This window comes from Nuphar pumila, chromosome 15, assembly GCF_984573655.1.
Source record: "Nuphar pumila chromosome 15, dmNupPumi1.hap1.1, whole genome shotgun sequence".
In the NCBI taxonomy this organism is placed as follows: Eukaryota; Viridiplantae; Streptophyta; class Magnoliopsida; order Nymphaeales; family Nymphaeaceae; genus Nuphar; species Nuphar pumila.
In genome coordinates, this window is record NC_143263.1 from 41,439,636 (window position 1) to 41,459,730 (window position 20,095).

Genomic DNA, 20,095 nt, shown 5'->3' on the forward strand with positions numbered 1-20,095 from the left:
GAAAAGATTCTTTTACAACCAAAAAGTTGCTTTTGACACAGACAGATTTTAAAAAATTGTTGGATTTTTTGAGAAAAGCATCATTTTTGTTGTACGATCATTTTCAAAAAAAAAAACAGGTATAATGTTGTAAATAACCGTACAAAGATCACTACTAACATATAAAAGCCATATCTCTGGAGCTACACATGAAAAGACCGAGAATTTGGCTCGATAGTGACTGGATCAATCCTTCTGGCCTCTTGAAAGAGGTGCCTCTGTAAGACAAAATGTCTAATGGCAGAAGTTAGCGGGTGATGCACTTACTACTTGGGAATCCACAGTCCAAGGAGCTCGCTTTCCAAAACTCTGGATAAAACTCAATTTACGAAAAGCCCCACAAGGTAGATACCCATTGCCTTCTCTTTAGTCTTTATTTTGCCGATGCCTGGGCTTGCTAATTCATATATAGTTAATAGGTCCTATGAGGGTGTTTTTGCACCACTTATCCCACAAAAGCAGGATAAAATGACTTCTCGATCTATCCCACTTTTGCGGATATTTGTGCGTCCAAGATCTCCCTAATGTAGAGACAATCTCTTAAAGTTCGGAAATTGTTCCAAGTCTTACAAAGAAATGGCATTCACAGAGATTAGCAATACCCAAAAAATAATAACAATAAAAGGATATAGTTCAGGAGGCAAAGAAGAAATCGGATACTCATTCGAATTTGTACAGAAAATATAGTGCATATTAAACTTACCAAGATAACATGAAGACGCCAGTCAGAAGTCAGATGCAACTGGCACTAGTCATGGCCTTTCATTTACTGCATACATCGAGCCAACCAAGACCTTTCCTCATCTTAACTTCCCTAGATTTCCCCTTCTATGATGTCCAAGTTATCACTTGAGCATTGTTATTGTCTGTTATTTCCCAAACATAGGAGGAGAAACAAACTAGAACTTAAAAGAAGAGAAAGCAGATTAACCTAAAGGTCAGATTACATGAAAGTGAAAGAAAGGGCGATCAGTCAAAATAACAACTAGAAAGCAAAAGTTAAGTAATGCCTACAAGTGAAGAGAGCTAATTCAGATATGTAGGAGCCGGGTATGAAGACAAGCCAGATGCATAGTCATAGCCACTGTAACTAGCAGGAGCAGCAGAGTAAGGAACAGCCGCAGCAGCGGCGGCGGCGGCGGCAGCAGCTGCAACAGCAGCAGCAGCAGCAGCAGCACGAGAGGTGGCCACATCTTCCGGCATATATGGGTAGTGACGTTGAGACATCGCTGCTGGACTCCGGCTTCCACCAGTGGTAGACTCTGGCATGTACGGATAGTCATAACCACTGTATGTTGAAGGGAAGGTAGCAGGGTGCTGATGGGATGGTAAAGTCTGGTCCCGCCAAGTTGACGACGGGTACGCATTGGAGTGCCTCCCAGCTTTGGCAGGTGGGAAGGAAGCAGAACCTACACCACCACCACTAGCCCGGCTTCTCTTGTTCTGTGACTTGGGGGGGCCAGTAAACTTCTTCTTGTCCATCTTGGCTTTCTCCAATTGAGTGACACGTCTCTTGAGGCTTTCAGGTGAGAACTCAGACTCCAGCTTGTGGTCTTCAATGCACTTGATCATGGTTTTGAGAGTGTTCAGTTCTGAAAAGTCATCCTAAACAGAAGGAAAAGAAAATCTATGAAAGGCCCATCAAGATTATATCTCATTTGAAATCTTAAGCCCATAACTCAAGGTCAACGGAGCACTAAATAGCCTCTTAAGACTCATTTTCTAAAAAAGCATCTAAAACTAAGGATTTTACAGATTACCTATTTTAATTTTTTCATCATGCAATCCTTTTCCTTTTCTTGGTCTCAATCTTGTTCTCTTATATCAATTCATATCATGACAAGGGATTGCTCAATCCTCTAGTTGAGAATTGGCAACCTCGGTTCTCCTCTTTTCTCTTGTTCTCTTTCTAGTCTCTCTTGCCACACATTTTTTTCTCTGCCAAATGAGAGTTTGTAATTCTTTTTCTTTATACATCATGTTTCTATTAATATTACTAGATAATCGTGGTCGGGCTCTATAAGATAATTCAAACGGTAAAAGAAAGTTTACATCACAAACATTTATCCAGATTGAAAGTAAAAATAATGAGAAACATAAACATATTGATAATTTTAAAAATTTATGAAACAGTTTTATTTTGTGGTTATCAAAAAGGGGAGAAAGGCATTTTAGAGATGAAGTTTCCTCATTTTATATGCCTATTAAAAAGGGAAGAGAGATGTCTTGGAGAGAGAGAGAGAGAGAGTTATAAATAGTAACTCATAAATGTTTGAAAAAATTACTATGTGCCATGTAACACTTTCTTTTTTATGAAAACTCTCCCATAAAAAATTTTAATTACATTCTCAACTCACATGACATAATGCCAATAAAGAAAAAGTTATAAAGTAACTAATTTTTTGCACTTGATATTTAGGATTGTGATAAATATATGAATAAAGAATGAAAATATGTATTTAAAACAAATTATACTACTTCCATTTAAAACATACAAAAAGTGAAGCAAACAACACCTAAAAAGGAAAAAAAACTTAAGGTACCAAAGATTGCCTCTATCTCGTTTACCCACCCATACAGCACAATAAAGAAAACTACAAAAAATAACAACTTTTAGTTACCATATCAAAGGTGAAAAAAAGGTTCATAGAACTACAGGAGGCCAGCTAACATGCTGTCGGTGACGAAGGGTTTTTCATTGACCTAGCCAAAAAATGACTTAAAAGGTAAAAAATGAACATATTTACAATGGGAGAGGGATGAAGTGCTTGGTCAACAAAAATTCATCCATTGAAAAGAAAAGGAAGGTAATTTGAATATGTTGAGAGTAGGTGGTTTAAAGTTAAACCTTCTTAGTTTTGGAGGTTATTTGAAAAGTTTTTAAATATTGGACTTGGATGTAATTTATTAATTTGGACTCTCTCTATTTAACATAGAGAGAGCCCTAATGTCGATCAAGTGAATTAAGTTTTCTCTTTATGTGCTCTCTCTCTCTCTCTCTCTCACCAGGGTTCGGTACAACATCCTATATCATTCTACATGGTATCAGAGCATCGATCGTGGGATCTTACTCGATCGTGATCAAACTGTTGCCGAGTTTCTCCCTGCACCAACGAAGGATTTTTTTTTCTTCAGGTTAGCTGCTTGTGATTTCTGTGTAAGATCTGATAACAGATCTGGGATTTGACCAAGGTCATGGCCCAGATCTGTCATCAGATCTAAGGAACAGGATGCGTGCCTCTAGTTTCCTGTTTTTTTTCTCCGTGATTCTCTGTTGCCGTGATCTCCCTGTTGCCGTGATTCCCTGGTACCGTGATTTCCTGGTGCCGTGATTCCCTGTTGTTGTGATTACTATTGCTGTGATTCCTGTTGCTGTGATTTCCTGCAATCTTCTTGTCGATATCTGTTTATTTCTTGTCGTGACTTCCTGCTATTTGGGAGAAACAGCAATTGCACTTGTTGTGCTGTGCTGGTGATTAAGATATGACTGTCGAGCTCTATATGTCTGGAAACACCTCTGGTATGATTCAATTTATGCATATACAGAGTTGTGTTGGTCGTGACTTCATGATGTGCTGAAGAAAAATTATATTTTGGAACTATTACTCATGTGTATGGGCTGTTGTTCACTAATGTCGTGGAAACTGTGTTGAGAAAGTAACTTTGTTGTGGGTTGTGGATTCTTATTGTCGTGGTTTTGTGTGTGTGAACAGCTGCTGGTTGTCGTGTGAATGTAACACACGCTATCCCCTGTATTGGTTGAAGTCTCTCCAGTTTTTGTTTGCTGAAATAGAAGTATATCTTCAGTATGGCTGAAAGTTCGAAATGTGATTCCAAATTGGAACATGTTGGAGAGTATAAGGCATTTGCCAATCCCTTTTCGTATGGATCTTCTGTAAGGTTGAATGAAACTAACTATGCCAGGTGGTCCAGAACGTTCATGATGTCAGTATCTGGACATCGTAGAAAGCATATCTTGCTGGAAGAAGAACCCACTGAAAAATTGGGAAAATATGCTACCTGGGATGAAGATAATGACATAGTTAGTCATGGATCATGAATAGTGTTGAAACCCACATTGCAGATGGTTTAATTTATTATAATGCAGCCAAGCAGATGTGGGACAATCTTAGAGATACGTATTCACAAGAGACCAATGTGAGTCGTATCCTGCAAGTCGAACAAGAGATATATAATTTACAGCAGGGAGATCAGACCTTGGCCCAGTATTATGCATCAGTAAAAGCTGCGTTTGAAAGACTCAATGCTCACAGGCCTCTTTGTTGCTCGAAGCAGAAAGATCATCAAGAACAGACTATGGTTGCTCGGTTTCTTACAGGTTTATCTTCAGAATTTTCTGTTGCAAAAGTCCAAATGTTGACTGGATCAGATGTACCTACCCTTGCTGATGCATATAATCGCCTTAGTAGACTTGCGATATCTCTTCCACAATCACAGCCTGTGACCCAGTCATCTGCTCTAGTTGCCTCCTCTGGTTATGGGCGTGGAAATATTCAGAATATCAGAGGACGAGGTCGTGGACGAGGTATAGGAGGCAGAGGAAAGCTTCAATGCACATTCTGTGGAAAATCTGGACATTTAGAAGATCGGTGCTGGGATAAACATGGCAGGCCAACCTCTTCATCATCAAATGCTTATGCTCCTAAAGCAAATGTTACTACTCTTGAGGCAACAAAGGTACAGGAAAATATCTCTGCTGGTGACAGTAGTATCACCCTCAATCGTGCTGAATATGATGAGCTGATAGCCCTTCGTTCTGTGAGTTCCATCCCTCCTGTAGCTGGTGTTGCCTATTCAACAGGAAATCACCTACATCCAACAAACAGTAAGTGGATTATTGACTCCGGTGCATCCAGACATTTGTGTGGAAATTCTCTTGTTTTTTCAGATCTAAAGGATATTAATGCTCATCGAGGAGTCTCATTAGCCGATGGGAGTTCCTCCCCTGTTGTTGGTCAGGGCAATATTTCTATATCCTCCTCATTACAGTTGCAAAATGTTCTTCATGCTCCAAACTTTCCTCTAAGTTTACTCTCTGTTAGTTGCCTTATAAAAGAACAAAACTGTAGAGTAATATTTGATCCGATGGGGTGTCATTTTCAGGATTTGCTGACGGGGAAGAAGATTGGTGGAGGCTATGAAGCAAATGGAGTTTACTACCTACATCATCCAATGGGTAATGTTCATGCTGCCGTGGAACATTCATCCAGTCCTGTTCAGTGGCATCGTCGTCTGGGCCATCCTTCATTGTCAAAGCTTCGTTCAGTCTTTCCTCAAATTCCTTCCACCACATCATTTCAGTGTGAAGAAGCATCATCGAAGCTCGTTCTCTTCAAGTCAAAGTCAGTCTAGTAATAAAGTTTTTGAACTTCTTCATGCAGATGTATGGGGTCCTAGTAAGATTCCTACTAGGACTCAGTGTCGTTACTATTTGGTTATTGTTGATAATTTTTCTAAGTTGTCATGGGTGTTTTTAATAAAGGAACGATCTGAAGTTCCACGTATTATTCAATTCTTAATTCTTGAAATAAAAACTCAGTTCGAATCTATTGTCAAGATTGTTCGCACTGATAATGCTCTCGAGTTTAAATCAAAAGGTCTGTTACAATTTTACCAAGATAATGGCATCCAACCCCAAACTTCCTGTGCCTATTCTTCTCAACAAAATGGTGTGGCTGAGCGAAAACATCGGCACTTGCTTGATGTTGCCAGGACTATTATGATTCAATCCAATGTTCCTGCGTTATACTGGGGTGATGCGATTACCACTGCTTGCTATCTGATCAACCGCATGCCTTCGTCTTCTGTGGGCGATCAAATTCCATTTCATATCCTAAAACCTAATGTCCCACTCTTTTCTTTTTCACCCAAAATATTTGGATGTGTTTGCTTTGTACACAAACTTGGCCCTGACCGTGATAAATTAGCTGCTCAAGCTACAAAATGCATATTCATAGGTTATCCCAAAAATCAAAAGGGATATCGATGTTATGATCCTATTTCTCGCCGAGAGTATGTCAGTGCGGATGTATCTTTCTTGGAATCCACTCCATATTACTCCAGTACCGGCTCTCCACTGCAGGTTGATCCAGCTGAGTCTTTTCCATTACCTATACCTCCTTTTCCGTTGGAGTATGTGCCCTCACTACCGAACCAAACTTCATCCGCTTCCAGATTTCATAATCCTCCATTGGTATATGTGCGTAGAGCTCCATCTCCGCAAGAGCCTTCATCTTCTTCTTCCCCTGAGGTAAGTTCTACTGACAATAGTGATCTTCATGATGATGATAACAGGCCTATTGCTCTACGAAAGGGGACACGACAATGTACCTTATATCCCATATCTCATTTTGTCTCCGATGTCAGAATTGGAAATCAGATGAAGTCTTTTATTTCAGCCTTATCTGCTGAAACTATTCCACTGAACTATCGGCAGGCAGAACTTGATAAGCGATGGAAACTGGCTATGCAAGAAGAAATGGATGCTTTAGTATCTCAGCATACATGGGATCTAGTTGATTCCCCAACAGATGCTGACATTGTTGGATGTAAATGGGTATATACAATAAAGTACAAATCTGATGGTTCTATTGAAAGGTACAAGGCCAGATTAGTAGCAAAAGGGTATACTCAGACATATGGAATTGATTTCTTTGAAACTTTTTCCCCTGTTGCACGGATGGGTACGATTCGTCTTGTTCTCTCAGTAGCTGTTCAGCATGGTTGGAGTTTGAACCAATTAGATGTGAAGAATGTGTTTCTATATGGGGATCTATCTGAGACTGTTTACATGCAACAACCTCCAGGATTCGAGGTTGAGGGGGAGTGTCAGAAAGTGTGTAGATTGAGAAAGGCGATTTATGGTTTGAAACAGAGTCCTCGCGCATGGTTTCAAAAGTTGTTTGAAGTGATGTCACGCTTTGGCTTTAATAGGTCAGCAGCCGATCATACACTATTTATCAAGAAAACTAGCTCTGGCATAGTTGTTATGGTGGTATATGTGGATGACATTATTCTTACAGGAGATGATGTGAAAGCCATTGAAGCCACAAAGGCTCATCTTCAAAAACATTTTGTTACAAAAGACCTTGGTTCACTGAGGTATTTTCTGGGTATAGAAGTTGTCAGGAGCCGTGAAGGGATGGTTTTGTCTCAACAGAAATATGTTCTTGACTTATTAAAGGAAACAGAAATGTTGGGAGTCAAACCAGCAAATATTCTCATGGACCATAAAGTTCAGTTGTTTGAAGAAGCGTCAAAAACGGTTGATAGCAAAAGCTATCGCTCCCTAGTAGGGAAGCTATTGTATGTGACTGTGACCAGACCGGATATTGCTTTAGCAGTAAGCAAGGTTAGCCAGTTTATGGACAAACCAACTGAGGTACACTGGAATGCAGCTATTATGATTCTCAGATATCTAAAATCTTCTCCTGGAAAGGGGTTATTGTTCAGGAAAGGTGGAACTCTGGAGATAGTGGCCTATTCTGATGCTGACTATGCAGGATCTGTAGTGGATAGAAAATCTACCACAGGATTCTATGTGTTTTTTGGAGACAACTTGATCTCATAGAGAAGTAAGAAACAAAATGTGGTTTCTAGGTCAAGTGCAGAATCAAAATATCGGGCTATGGCCCAAACAGCTGCTGAAATGATGTGGGTTCGTACTGTTCTTCATGATCTTCAGGTGAAGGTTTCATCTCCTATGACCATGATGTGTGATAACAAGGCTGCAACATATATAGCAAACAATCCTGTCTTTCATGAGAGAACAAAGCACATTGAGGTTGATTGTCACTATGTAAGAGATATGGTCCAAGCTGGACATATCAATACCAAATATCTTAAGTCAGAAGATCAAGTTGCAGATATGTTTACAAAACCCCTTGCTAGACCAAATTTCTCAAAATGTTGTGACAAGCTGAACATGATTGATATCTATGCTCCAGCTTGAGGGGGAGTGTTGAGAGTAGGTGGTTTAAAGTTAAACCTTCTTAGTTTTGGAGGTTATTTGAAAAGTTTTTAAATATTGGACTTGGATGTAATTTATTAATTTGGACTCTCATAGAGAGAGCCCTAATGTCGATCAAGTGAATTAAGTTTTCTCTTTATGTGATGCCGTCTCTCTCTCTCTCTCTCTCTCTCTCTCTCTCTCTCTCTCTCTCTCTCTCTCTCTCTCTCTCTCTCTTCCTCCTCTCTCTCTCTCTAACCAGGGTTCGGTACAACATCCTATATCATTCTACAGAATATACAAAAAAAAATGCTTACTATGGTTAAAAGGTGAACCTAAAAAGCAACCATACACAAGGAAGTTGAGAAATTCTTGGCAAATTTATAGGAGATGGAGGGCAGTGTCTTGATTTTAGACGTTTCCAAGCGGGGGGAGAAAAAAGGAAACGTCTCATACGGAGATACATTTCAATTCCAGAAAGAAAGGGAGAGAAAGAGTTTAGAATATGAAAAGTGATAGATGTTTAGTATATGAAAAGTTAACTGGTGTACATTTAATTTGCTCAAAATTTACATAGTTGCTCAAAAAATACATAGTTCAAAAATTACACATTCTATTTTTGAAAAGAAAACTAAAAATGTCCAATAAATTTATATTTCCATTCATTGGACACATGACAAAGCTATAATTCAGAGAAAAGTTATAAAGAACCCATTTTTTGCCTCAACTACCCCTGCTTCAGCTTTTATAAGATTTAGGATTTAGAACATATATATATATATATATAAATCAAAATTTCAAATTTCAAGGTGTCTGAGAACGTACCCATGTCTAACACCAAGATTCATATCAGTACCCAGGTAACATTGTGTGTGTGTGTGTGTGAGAGAGAGAGAGAGAAACTGTCATAAAACATTAACAGCATCAGAGCAACAGGTCCCATAACTTGCCATAAACATAACTTTAGACACAATGCTATGCCTTTATATATATATATATATATATATATATATATATATATATATATATATATATACAACAGCAACTACGCCTTCATCCCAAAACAATTGGGGTCGGCGATATGAACCAACAAAGAAAATCATTCTAGGTCTTCCACATGAATCCTTCTCCTCCATTCATTTTTATCCAATGTCATGTCCTCGGTGAGGTTCAAAGCATTCATATCCTTTCCTATCACCTCCACCTGTGTCTTCCTAGGCCTACCCCGACCTCTTTTAACTAATATGTTTTCCCATTTCTCCATCTTTCTAACTGGAGCATCATTAGGCCTTCGTCGAATATGTCCAAACCACCGTAAACGATTCTCTCTCATCTTATTTTCAATGGGTGCAACGCCTACCTTCTTACGTATCTCCTTGTTCTGAATCTTATCTTTTATTGTATTTCCACACATCCATCTCAGCTACACTCGTTTTTTGAATATGATGTCTCTTGGCAGCCCAACATTCCGTACTATATAGTAAAGCGGGCCTAATAGTCGTCTTATAAAACTTTTCCTTCAACCGCAATGGCATTCTACGATCACACAACACTCCAGTTGCACTCTTCCATTTCATCCACCCAACGTTTATCCTATGATTTACATCTCCATTAATTTCTCCATACTTTTGAACAATAGATCCCAAATATTTGAAAGAATCATCCACCGGTATTTCTTGCTCACCAAACTGCACTACACTCCCATCACTACTTCGTTGCTTACTAAATTGACATTCCATGTATTATGTCTTACTCTTACTACACTTAAAACCTCTTGCTTCCAATGTATGTCTCCATAATTCTAACTTAGCATTAACCCCAGCTCTAGACTCATCAATCAAAACAATATCATCAGCAAACAACATACACCACGGCACATTTTCTTGAATTGATCTCGTAAGTTCATCCATCACTATAGCAAATAGGAAAGGGCTTAAAGCAGATCCGTGATGTAACCCAACCGTTATAGGAAAATTGGTTGTCACCCCTCCACAAGTGTGGACATTGGTTACTACTCCTTCATACACATCTTTAATTATACTAATGTACTTGAGAGAAACACCTTTTTTCATCATTGTCCACCAGAGAATGTCCCTAGGTACTCTATCGTAAGCCTTCTCCAAATCAATAAAAACCATATGCAAATCTTTGTTCCTCTCTCAATTTCTCTCAATAAGTTGTCTAAGAAGATGTATAGCTTCCATAGTTGATCTTCCAGGCATAAAACCAAATTGATTCTCTGATATCATGACAACCTTCCTCAACCTAGACTCAATCACCCTCTCCGACAGTTTCATAGTATGACTCATGAGTTTTATACCACGATAGTTTGTGCAATCTTGTATATCACCCTTATTCTTATATAGAGGCACCAAAGTACTCTTCCTCCACTCATTAGGCATCTTATTTGTCCGCCAAATCTTGTTAAAAAGATTTGTCAACCATTCTAAACCTTTCTCTCCCAAGCACGATTCATCTCATGAAAAGGAATGGAAAAGTCTCCAAGATCCTGAGCATGATTTTCATTAAATAGCTTATCAAAATAATATTTCCATCTCTCCTTAATCTCCTCATCTTTGACTAAAACTCTTTGTGTTTCATCTTTCATACATCTAACTATACCTAGATCTCTCGATTTCCTATCTCTCATCTTTGCAAGCCTATAAATATCCTTCTCGCCCTCTTTGGTATCCAACTTGTCATAAACCTCCTTATATACCTCATCCCTCGCGTTCCGAACTACTTTTTTAGCTTCCTTCTTTGCTATCATATACTTCTTCAAATTCTCATTATCACGACTTTTAATTAGATTTCTATAACACTCTCTTTTAACCTTAATAGCTAATTTGACATCCTCGTTCAACCACGATGTATCATTACCTAGCAGTGCACCGCCTTTAGACTCACCCAATACCTCCTTAGTCACCTTTCTCATGTCACCCGCTATCCTATTCCACATAGATTCTGAATCCTCCTCAAGACACCAATCAACTTCCTTAACTACCCGCTCTACAAACATTCCTTGTTTAGCTCCTTTCAGTGCCCACCACTTAATTCTAGGATCTATCATATGTCTATCTCTTTTGCGGCATTGTCTAATTCTAAGATCTAAAATTAAGACTCTATGTTGTGTAGCTACACTTTCTCCCGGTATAACCTTACAATCGATGCAACAACCCCTATCTCTCTTTCTAAGTATGAAAAAATCTATCTCACTCGTATTAAACCCCACTTTTAAATGTTACTAGGTCAGACTCCCTCTTCCTAAACCAAGTGTTTGATAAAATCATATCATAAGACAAACCAAAATTTAAAATCCTTTCTCCACTTTTGTTTCTTTCTCCTATACCATAGCCTCCATGGATACTCTCGAATCCATCCCTACTAATGCCTACATGCCCATTAAGGTCACCGCCGATGAAAAGCCTTTCTCCATAACATATCCCTTATACTACTCCATTTAAATCTTCCCAAAATTGACGCTTAATGGAATCATCTAAACCTACTTGAGGTGCATAAACACTAATAATATTAATAATACCCGTACCTAATACTAATTTAATAACTAAAATCCTATCACCCTTCCTACGGACCTCAACTACATTATCTATAAACTCGTGACTCATAACAATCCCTACTCCATTCTTATTCCTATTTATTCTTGTATACCAAATCTTATATCCCCAAGGTTCTATCACTTTTGCTTTCTCACCTACCCATTTGGTCTCTTGTAGACATAAAATATCAATCTTTCTCCTACACATAACATCTACTAACTCTACCAACTTACCAGTTAAAGATCCTATGTTCCAAGTGGCTAACCTAATTTTATGGTCTTGGACTAACTTCTTTACCCCCACCCGTCCAACAAAGTGAGGGAACCCTTGCCTATTTGACACCACACCCGGGCGCCGGTGTGACGCGTCGCTTCCGGGCGACGACCTATCAACCCTTGCCCATTTATCACTGCCTCCAGGCCTATAGAGTACAGCGCATCGCTCAGTAGGGAACGCCCTAACGAAATTCTCATATTGGTTAATATTCATAGGGTATGACTAAGTTTTTATGTTGTCTGTCACAGGCCTACCGCAACCCTCCTCCTTTATCTGGGCTTGGGACCGGCAGTGTATAACTAAACAGTTATACACAGGCGGTATATATATATATATATAAAGGTCTCAATTCCAGTTACATGAATTACCAAGCATTTTTAGTTAATTTTTTTTCTCTTATTGGAAAATGTCACACAACATTACTCCCTTCCAGGGGGCAATACTAATATACTCAACCAATCAACTTGCTATTGGACAATTTCTCGGCATGCTAAAAGATCATCAAAAACCTAGTCTTCCCTTTCATCAAAAAGTTTAAGTTGACAAATGTTTCTGGCATTTGTTCTTTTGATAGTGTTTGAAACCCTAACAAAACGACATATAGAATAGCATAGTGCATTGATTCATGGAACAGTCCATGCATGTGGCAAAATAGTCATACTATAAAGGGAAAAAAAGTATGAAGCCCCTAGGACCCTAGAAAACATATCGTAACTCATATCGGCCAGGCCCAAAATAAGATATGTATCTTATCATATCGTATCGTAAAAAATCAAATGTTTTAAATAAAAAAATCATAACATAAGAAACAATGATGAATTGCATAAGATAAAACCATAATATCACATATCAAAATAATTATGTGCTATGAATGGCATGAATAAGACATGGAACATTCAATAATCAATATAATATGCTATAAATGGCATGCATATCTCACCAAAAATGTAAAATATGAAATAATATGCATGTTAAATAACAAATCTAAGCTAATAAGTCACAAGGCTCATAATAATGTGTGTTTACATAAGCAAAAAAATCATAAAGGTGTTTTTTCAATACTTAAAATTGTCACATAACCATTTTTTTTTAATTAAAAAAAAAAGAGTTAGATAATGTCAATCATGAGTATCATCATCATCTTCCTTTTTTTGGCAAAAAATCTCCCTAAATCACTCTTAAGCTCTTTAGGGATGAATACGAACTAGCCCCAAGGGGCCTTATATGTTTTCGAAAAAAAAAATGAAATGAGTGCAGTTAAATTGGTGTTTATAGTGTATGTAAGATACACACCCATATTGAGATACGGGTGTGTATCGTATCAGAACACCCCATAGATATGATATGTATCATAGCATATAATATGATACACTACGATTATTACAACACTGCTTAGGACCCAATAAAGGATAGGATCCAACCCTGACAGCACAGTTACTGACAATGGTCTTGTTTTCATAAATAACATAAAACAATGCATGATCTTGAATTCTATCATAAATGTCAAGAATCGGATTCCTCCATTAATAACACAAACAAAAGAAATTCTCAAAAGAATATCTTTGAAAAATGAATTGAAAAAGCTAAAAACAGGATCTCTTTTATTTTTGAAATTTTTTGTTACCTTTTATTTTTCAGGTGCACTACATCCTGGCTAGGTGGGTCGGCTTAAGACATTCAAGTTGAAGGATGCTGCAAGTTTGACACCTAGGGTGCAAATTCCTTGCTGCATGATCTCTTTTATTTTTGCAATTTTTTGTTACCTTTTATTTTTCAGGCGTACTCCTACATCCTGGTTAGGTGGATCGGCTTAAGACGTTCAAGTTGAAGGATACTGCAAGTTTGACACCTAACATGTGCATTCCTTGCCGCAAGATCGAAGCAACATAAAACTATCCCGGTGGGCATGGGGGGTGGATTTTTATACTGAACATCGAAGCAGGGACACATCAAGGTGGCACCTCTTCACCTGTAATAAGATACCCGAACCATAATAGTCACTTCTCTCCATTTTTGAGAAAAAAGAGCATTCCTATATCATATTAGCTCCTTTTGCCATGACCTAGTTTTGTATCCAAGCTCCATTAAATTTGTAGTCCCCTAGTTAAACTATGATTCCTTTTTGAGCTGTATGAGGAGAAAACTTCCTATACATTTCCAATAGAGGTATTGCCGATACCATCTATCGGATTCTATCCCAATAAGCCACCTACAAAATCATTGCAATTGATATCAGACCCTGAGGAGAGGGAAGAGAGCTTCGGACAGTAGAGTTTCACAACCGAATAAGAATCAAACTATATTTCAATCCAACAATAAGATTTTGTTTGTAACTAGTAGTTTTTTTTCTGGTTAATTGGTCATGTTTAATTGATAAAATGTAATGAATACTGACCATGGCAAAAAATGAGATTTAATAAGTAACGTGTCAAAATGGAAAAATTATGTCTTCAATCTTCTGGAACTCTTCCAGGTATATATAACCATACCCTGATGGATACCAAAAGATCATATTGCATTGATTCTAATTTCTCAATCAGATGTAAAAAAGAAAGGGAACACTTTCACTTTTATCTTATTTTATTTAGTTTACTGCATCTCTTTCTTTGTCATTTGTGGCAAGCTGGTGTAAGTTTTCAAGGAGAACCTTGATATTGTTCTAGATAGATTCATGATTTGTTTAATACTTGGGTGATTATAGAAACAAGTGACTCACATAGGCATGCTCACAGTTTTAAATAGGGAGGAATACCAGATTCATGTGATCATAAAGAAAACATAAGAGATAGCCAATAAGGCAGCAATGCTTCCATCTAATGCAATAGGTGGACAGGTAGAGTTGTTGTACCTTTACTTAAGGAGCCCTCTGTATGGATCCCACCAGGGCTATCCCCCAACTTGGTTATCAAGAAACAGAAAATACCCCAATAAGGTTTTCAATTTTCTACTTAAATAACAAGTAACAACAAGATCATCAACTTGGAACAAATTATCAGAACGATAAGAAACAATATTTTAAGAAAGAAAGGAAACTTGTGAATTATGAATCCATCCCGCTAGTAATAAATTACACACAAATTCACAGAAGAAAAAAATCAATTGTGACACGTGAATTGTGGCCCACATGCGACTAGGTGCATAAGCATCCTCATATCTTTTGGTTAGTTTAAAATATAGGGTCTGGTTATTTGAAGTATAGAGTTCCCACTATGAGAAGGTTGCTACTTCATGATCACAGGTCACAGTTCAAAGTAGAGAACCCAGAACACATGGACAAACATTCAAGATTTAGATTAGTTCTAAAAAAAGGTAGCCTGGATAAATGAATGTTCTCCAACTCATTGTAGCGCATAACAACATTCATTCACACTAATATGGACTTACAGCTCAGAAGATCACAATATGAAAAATGCTAAGCAATGTAAAAATAAATAAATAAATGATATTGGAGGAGCTATTCATGAAAAAGCTAGAAGAAATAACTGGCTAAGAGGTATTGCCAATTAAACGCAACCAATGGACAAATTTTGAAAAGTAATATAAGCAAGTTCATCCATAAGACAAAGCAAAAGAACAGAAACGTTTGCAGGAGTTGCAAGTCAACTTACTGCAGAACCACCCTTTGCAGCACCATTTGCATTTTTCCTTGTGTTCTTGAGGTAGCCCTTCAGAAGTGGCACAGGGGGGAATTGACTAACTAAACCAGACTCATAAATGAAATATATAGCATCAATCTCCTTGCCATTGTTAACCAATTCTTCAATTATATCTGCATGGATCAAACAAACAGAGAAAAAAAAACATAAGGACGCATGCATGCACACAACACAGAGACATACTTACATGCACAGGTGGACGTGTGCGCACACACACACACACTTTTGGAAGAGTTTCACAAGGACTACCTCATGAACTATGTCAAAGGGATATTCCCACTTACCCTCATGTCATGTCTAGGGATGGCAGTGGACCGGGGGAAAGCGGGGCCCCGCCCCGCCTCGCCCCGTTTGGACCGGGGATGAAGGGTATGAAACGGGGATGGAGGCGGGGATGAAGGTTAAAATCCATCCCCGTCCGGGGGTGGAGGCGGGGATGGACTGGCACGTTCCCCCGCCCCGCCCCGCCCCGCCCCGCCCCATCCCCGCCCCGGCCCCGCCCCGGCCCATCCCCGCCCCCGGCCCATCCCCGTCCCGGCCCCGCCCCATCCCCGCCCCCAACTCAGATGAACTGTTTACTAACCCTAACTCCCTTCCCTAATTTCCTAACCCTGGAGCCGGGCGACGTTACTGTGCACGTAGGACGCCGGGTTCTCGATAGCGTACCGGACTCCGGCCTGGGCGGCGAGGTGCATCACGTGGGTGAAGGCGACGAGGTCGAAGAGCTTGGCCAGGAGCCGGGCGTCGTTGATGTCGCCGGCGATGACGAAGACGCCGTGGTCGCCGAGGATTCGACGGCGGGCCTTCTTGAGCGAGGGGTCGTAGTAGTCGTTGAAGTTGTCGAGGCCGACGACACCGTCACCGCGCTTCCGGAGGGCGAGCGAGACGTGGGTGCCGACAAAGCCAGCGGCGCCGGTGACGAGCACGCTCATCCCGCGGGGTCGGGGACGGGGGCGGGGTCGGGACGGGGACGGGGCGGGGGCGGGGACGGGGACGGGGACGGGGCGGGGGTGGAGGACATGAAACGGGGATGAAGGCGGGGGTGGAGGATAAAATCCATCCCCGCCGCGGAGGCGGGGCGGGGGTGGAGGATAAAATTTTGAGGCGGGGCGGGGGTGGAAACCTTGTCCCCCGCCCCGCCCCGCCCCACTGCCATCCCTAGTCATGTCCACCAATAAGCTATCCTTAATGGAAAAATACACAAGCTCTTTTAACCATGTCTATGTGGCATAGCTCACATCTTCAAGCGCGCGCACGTGCACGCACACACACGCACAGTGATCCAGTTTTGGAAGAGTTTCACAAGGACTACCTCATGACCTATGTCAAAGGGATGCTCCAACTTACCATTGTATCATGTCCACTTATATGATATCCTTAATGGAAAAATATACGTCCTTTTAGCCATGTCTATGTGACATAGTTTCAAGCACACACACACCCAGACAGTGATCCCCTTTTGGAAGAGTTTCACAAGGACTACCTCCTGACCTATGTCAAAGGGATACTCCAACTTAACCTCATGTCATGTCCACCTATATGCTATCCTTAATGGAAAAATACACAATAATGGTGTATCATGTGTCCGTTTAGCCATGTCTATGTGACATAGCTCATATCTTCAAGCACCTGCAAGAGTGCGTGCAGGCGTGTGCGCACACACACACACACACACAGATCCACTTTTGGAAGAGTTTCATAAAGGCTAACTCACGACCTGTCACAGGGATACTGCAATTTACCCTTGTGTCATGTCCACCTATATGCTATTCTTAATGGGAAAATACACAAGAATGATGTATCATGTGTCCTTTTAGCCGCGTCTATGTGACAGCTCACGTCTCCAATCAGATTACATCCAACGCACTGTATGAAAGAAAATTCTATGTCGTAGTTTTGGCAATTTGTGAAACTAAAAAAGGTTTTGGCAAATTTATAGAGGAACAGTGTTGCCTAGAGCAGCCTAATGATGCACTGAAAGAGTTTTGGGCGCATCAGATGAACATATTTTATTTTCATGGATCCAGGAGATGCAGAATGTGCATGCAGTAAACCAAGATCAGGCACCCAAAATAAACCCCACAGTCAGCCACCAACTTAATACAATCCATGATTAAGAATGTGTATGCTCTGGAACAGGAAATTCCTAGTGGCCGTGAATTCCAATCTTGATCCCTCTACGTAAGGTATTATCAAAATTTGTCAACTTAGAAAGTGTTATTCCAAAGTGCAGCGACAAGGAGAAACTATATATTTGTACTATAAGAAAATGATCATTAATTACCAAAAAACATATAGGATGATGAGAAAAAAAAACCAGTAGTAATAATCTAGTAAATTAAAAAACAAGGAAAAGCTTACCTCCCATTTTTTCCTTAAAACCTAGTGAGACCGCAAGCTTCGGCATGTCCCTTCGAGAAGCAAATGCCACCACAAATTTCTTCAAATAATCCATTTCAAGCTTCTCTACAAGTACGTACGTCACCAGAAGCTGCAGAAACATCTTCACTTCGGCAGCATTTGAAGCCAAACCACCCTCCTCACTCCCATCGATTTTCTCCTTCCAAGCTTCAGCCAGCACCCAGGCCCGCTCCTTCACGCTCGTCGCAACTTTCCCTTCGATCGACAAGGCCCTGAGCAGCATCCCACAGGCCCACCTCTGGTCTGAGAGCCCAACCTTATCCCCGCGCTTGAACACGAAATCTTCGAGCGCCTGCAGTACAAGGGATAATGGATCCACCGCCTCCGCAATCGCAGGCTCCAACTGCGTCCTGATTGTCGCCAGATCCTTCCTTCTAGCTATCAGGAACCTCCATAGACCGCTGGCATCCATCTTCCGGCACAGGAAGCGGAGGCTCTTCGCGATATCAGCACCCTTGGGCAAGGCCCCAGCATGATCCTCGATCTCCGATAGAGCCGCCTGCTTCAGCTGCTCGACGCGGTCAGTAGCAGCCGATTCCTTTGAAGGAAGCGACTCCTCCCTGGTGGCGAGCGACTCTAGGGTATCCTTGGTGGTGGAGTCGAGGGTCTGGAGCTTCGAGTCCAGGGTTTCGGACTTATGCTGCAGAGTCTGCTCCAGGGAGGAGATGTGGTTGGAGAGGTCCTTCCAGAAATTGGTGAACTTCGTGAGGATCGCCCTCTCCGTCTCGAGGTAGTCGATCGCCTTCTGAATCGGATCGACGTTAACGGCTACGGCGGCCATCGGTGAACGTACCAAATTCGGATTTTCCACTCTATCTGAGGCACCGATTGTCCGCGGAGCAAGAGAACAGAAGCCCTAACTCTTCTGCAGAAACCCTAGAGTTCTTGGGGAAACGAAGCCTTAATTTCTCTACGACCCCCCAAATTCTGAGAAGCGCAACCGAAACCCTCTCGCAGAAGACCCAAATGGGATGAAAGTGAAACCCTAACTGTTTCAGAAACCCTGGCAGTCAGGAAGACGCCTCTGAGAGAGAGAGAGAACTGGCGGGGTTAAAAGGCCGGCGACACGAGTCAGACACATATTTATACCGCCCGCGCAGGGCTGTCAACGGGTTGGATATGTAATCGGGTACACGATCGACCCGGATCCCATTTATCGGGTTGGGAGGGGATTACTAGAGGCCCGGATTTAATGTGGAACCCGACTGACTATAAACGGTTCTGGTTCGAATTGGATGTGCCCAATACCATATCCGAAGGATTAGAATTCGGATGGTGAAAAACTCATACCAGATTTGGATGTCCATCAAGTTCGGATATTTTTGGGATTATCAAAAACTCAAAAACATATCTGCATCCCATTATAATTGGATATAGTTTTTTGGCTTACCAAATGCAAATAAATGGAATTGAATTCGGTCTGGATAAAAACTGATTCATTTGACATCCCAAAATAGATATGTTCAACATGTTTTGGTTGATAACTGTCGGTAGAAACACGTTTTTAGTCATGAAATTTTGGCACATTGTAAGTTGTTGATTTCTGAATTACATGTCATAGATCACATTATTCAAAAAATCATTCCTCATTAAACAAACTATCTATGATCTATAAATAAATATAAAATAAAGGAGATTTCTACTCGATAGTTCCTTATCCTCATTAGCACCAAATCGCGTCTGAGATTTTCATCTGCAAGAACTGACTCGTTTCTTAAATGGGTTTAAGTTTCAGATTCAACACATGAGATGGCATATCATTGCGAATCAAATTGGTTTTTTATTCTGTTTGGGTTTATCCAACCTAAAAGAAATGGAAAAGATATGAATGGTTTCTACTCAACAATCCTGAATCTTCCTTGGCACCAAATATTTACCCTTGAACAAAATCGCTAACGTTGAGCCTTTGAAAGCAATAGTAGGCAACCGTTGAAGCAACTATTTCTTAGCATTATCCTTAATGTATTTCACCCATAATGGGAAAATCTAATTAAAATCACAGCACATTTTGATGTTTCAGTAGAATAAACTAGGTAAACTTATTGAGAAAAAGTGAGAAGTTTTCGGTAGAGTACAAACCCTATGCTAGAGTGAAGAAAGCCTTTTCTCAAAGCTAAGGATATGTGAAGGCCTTTCCATTCCAAATATTCATATATTTTTTTTGTGTCATAGAACAA

General features: G+C 40.2%; 1 protein-coding gene across 1 annotated transcript; it reads right to left on the bottom strand.

Moving 5' to 3' along the window:
• Positions 1–673: 673 nt before the first annotated feature.
• Positions 674–18,971, bottom strand: LOC149815241 (FRIGIDA-like protein 4a). The gene is made up of 3 exons (XM_089989435.1): positions 17,859–18,971; positions 15,450–15,610; positions 674–1,644 (listed from the first exon to the last, which is right to left on the bottom strand). Exons 1-3 carry the CDS (start codon positions 18,697–18,699, stop codon positions 1,066–1,068), a joined length of 1,581 nt encoding a protein of 526 aa, XP_089845561.1. The 5' UTR covers positions 18,700–18,971; the 3' UTR covers positions 674–1,065.
• Between the last annotated feature and the right edge of the window lie 1,124 nt (positions 18,972–20,095).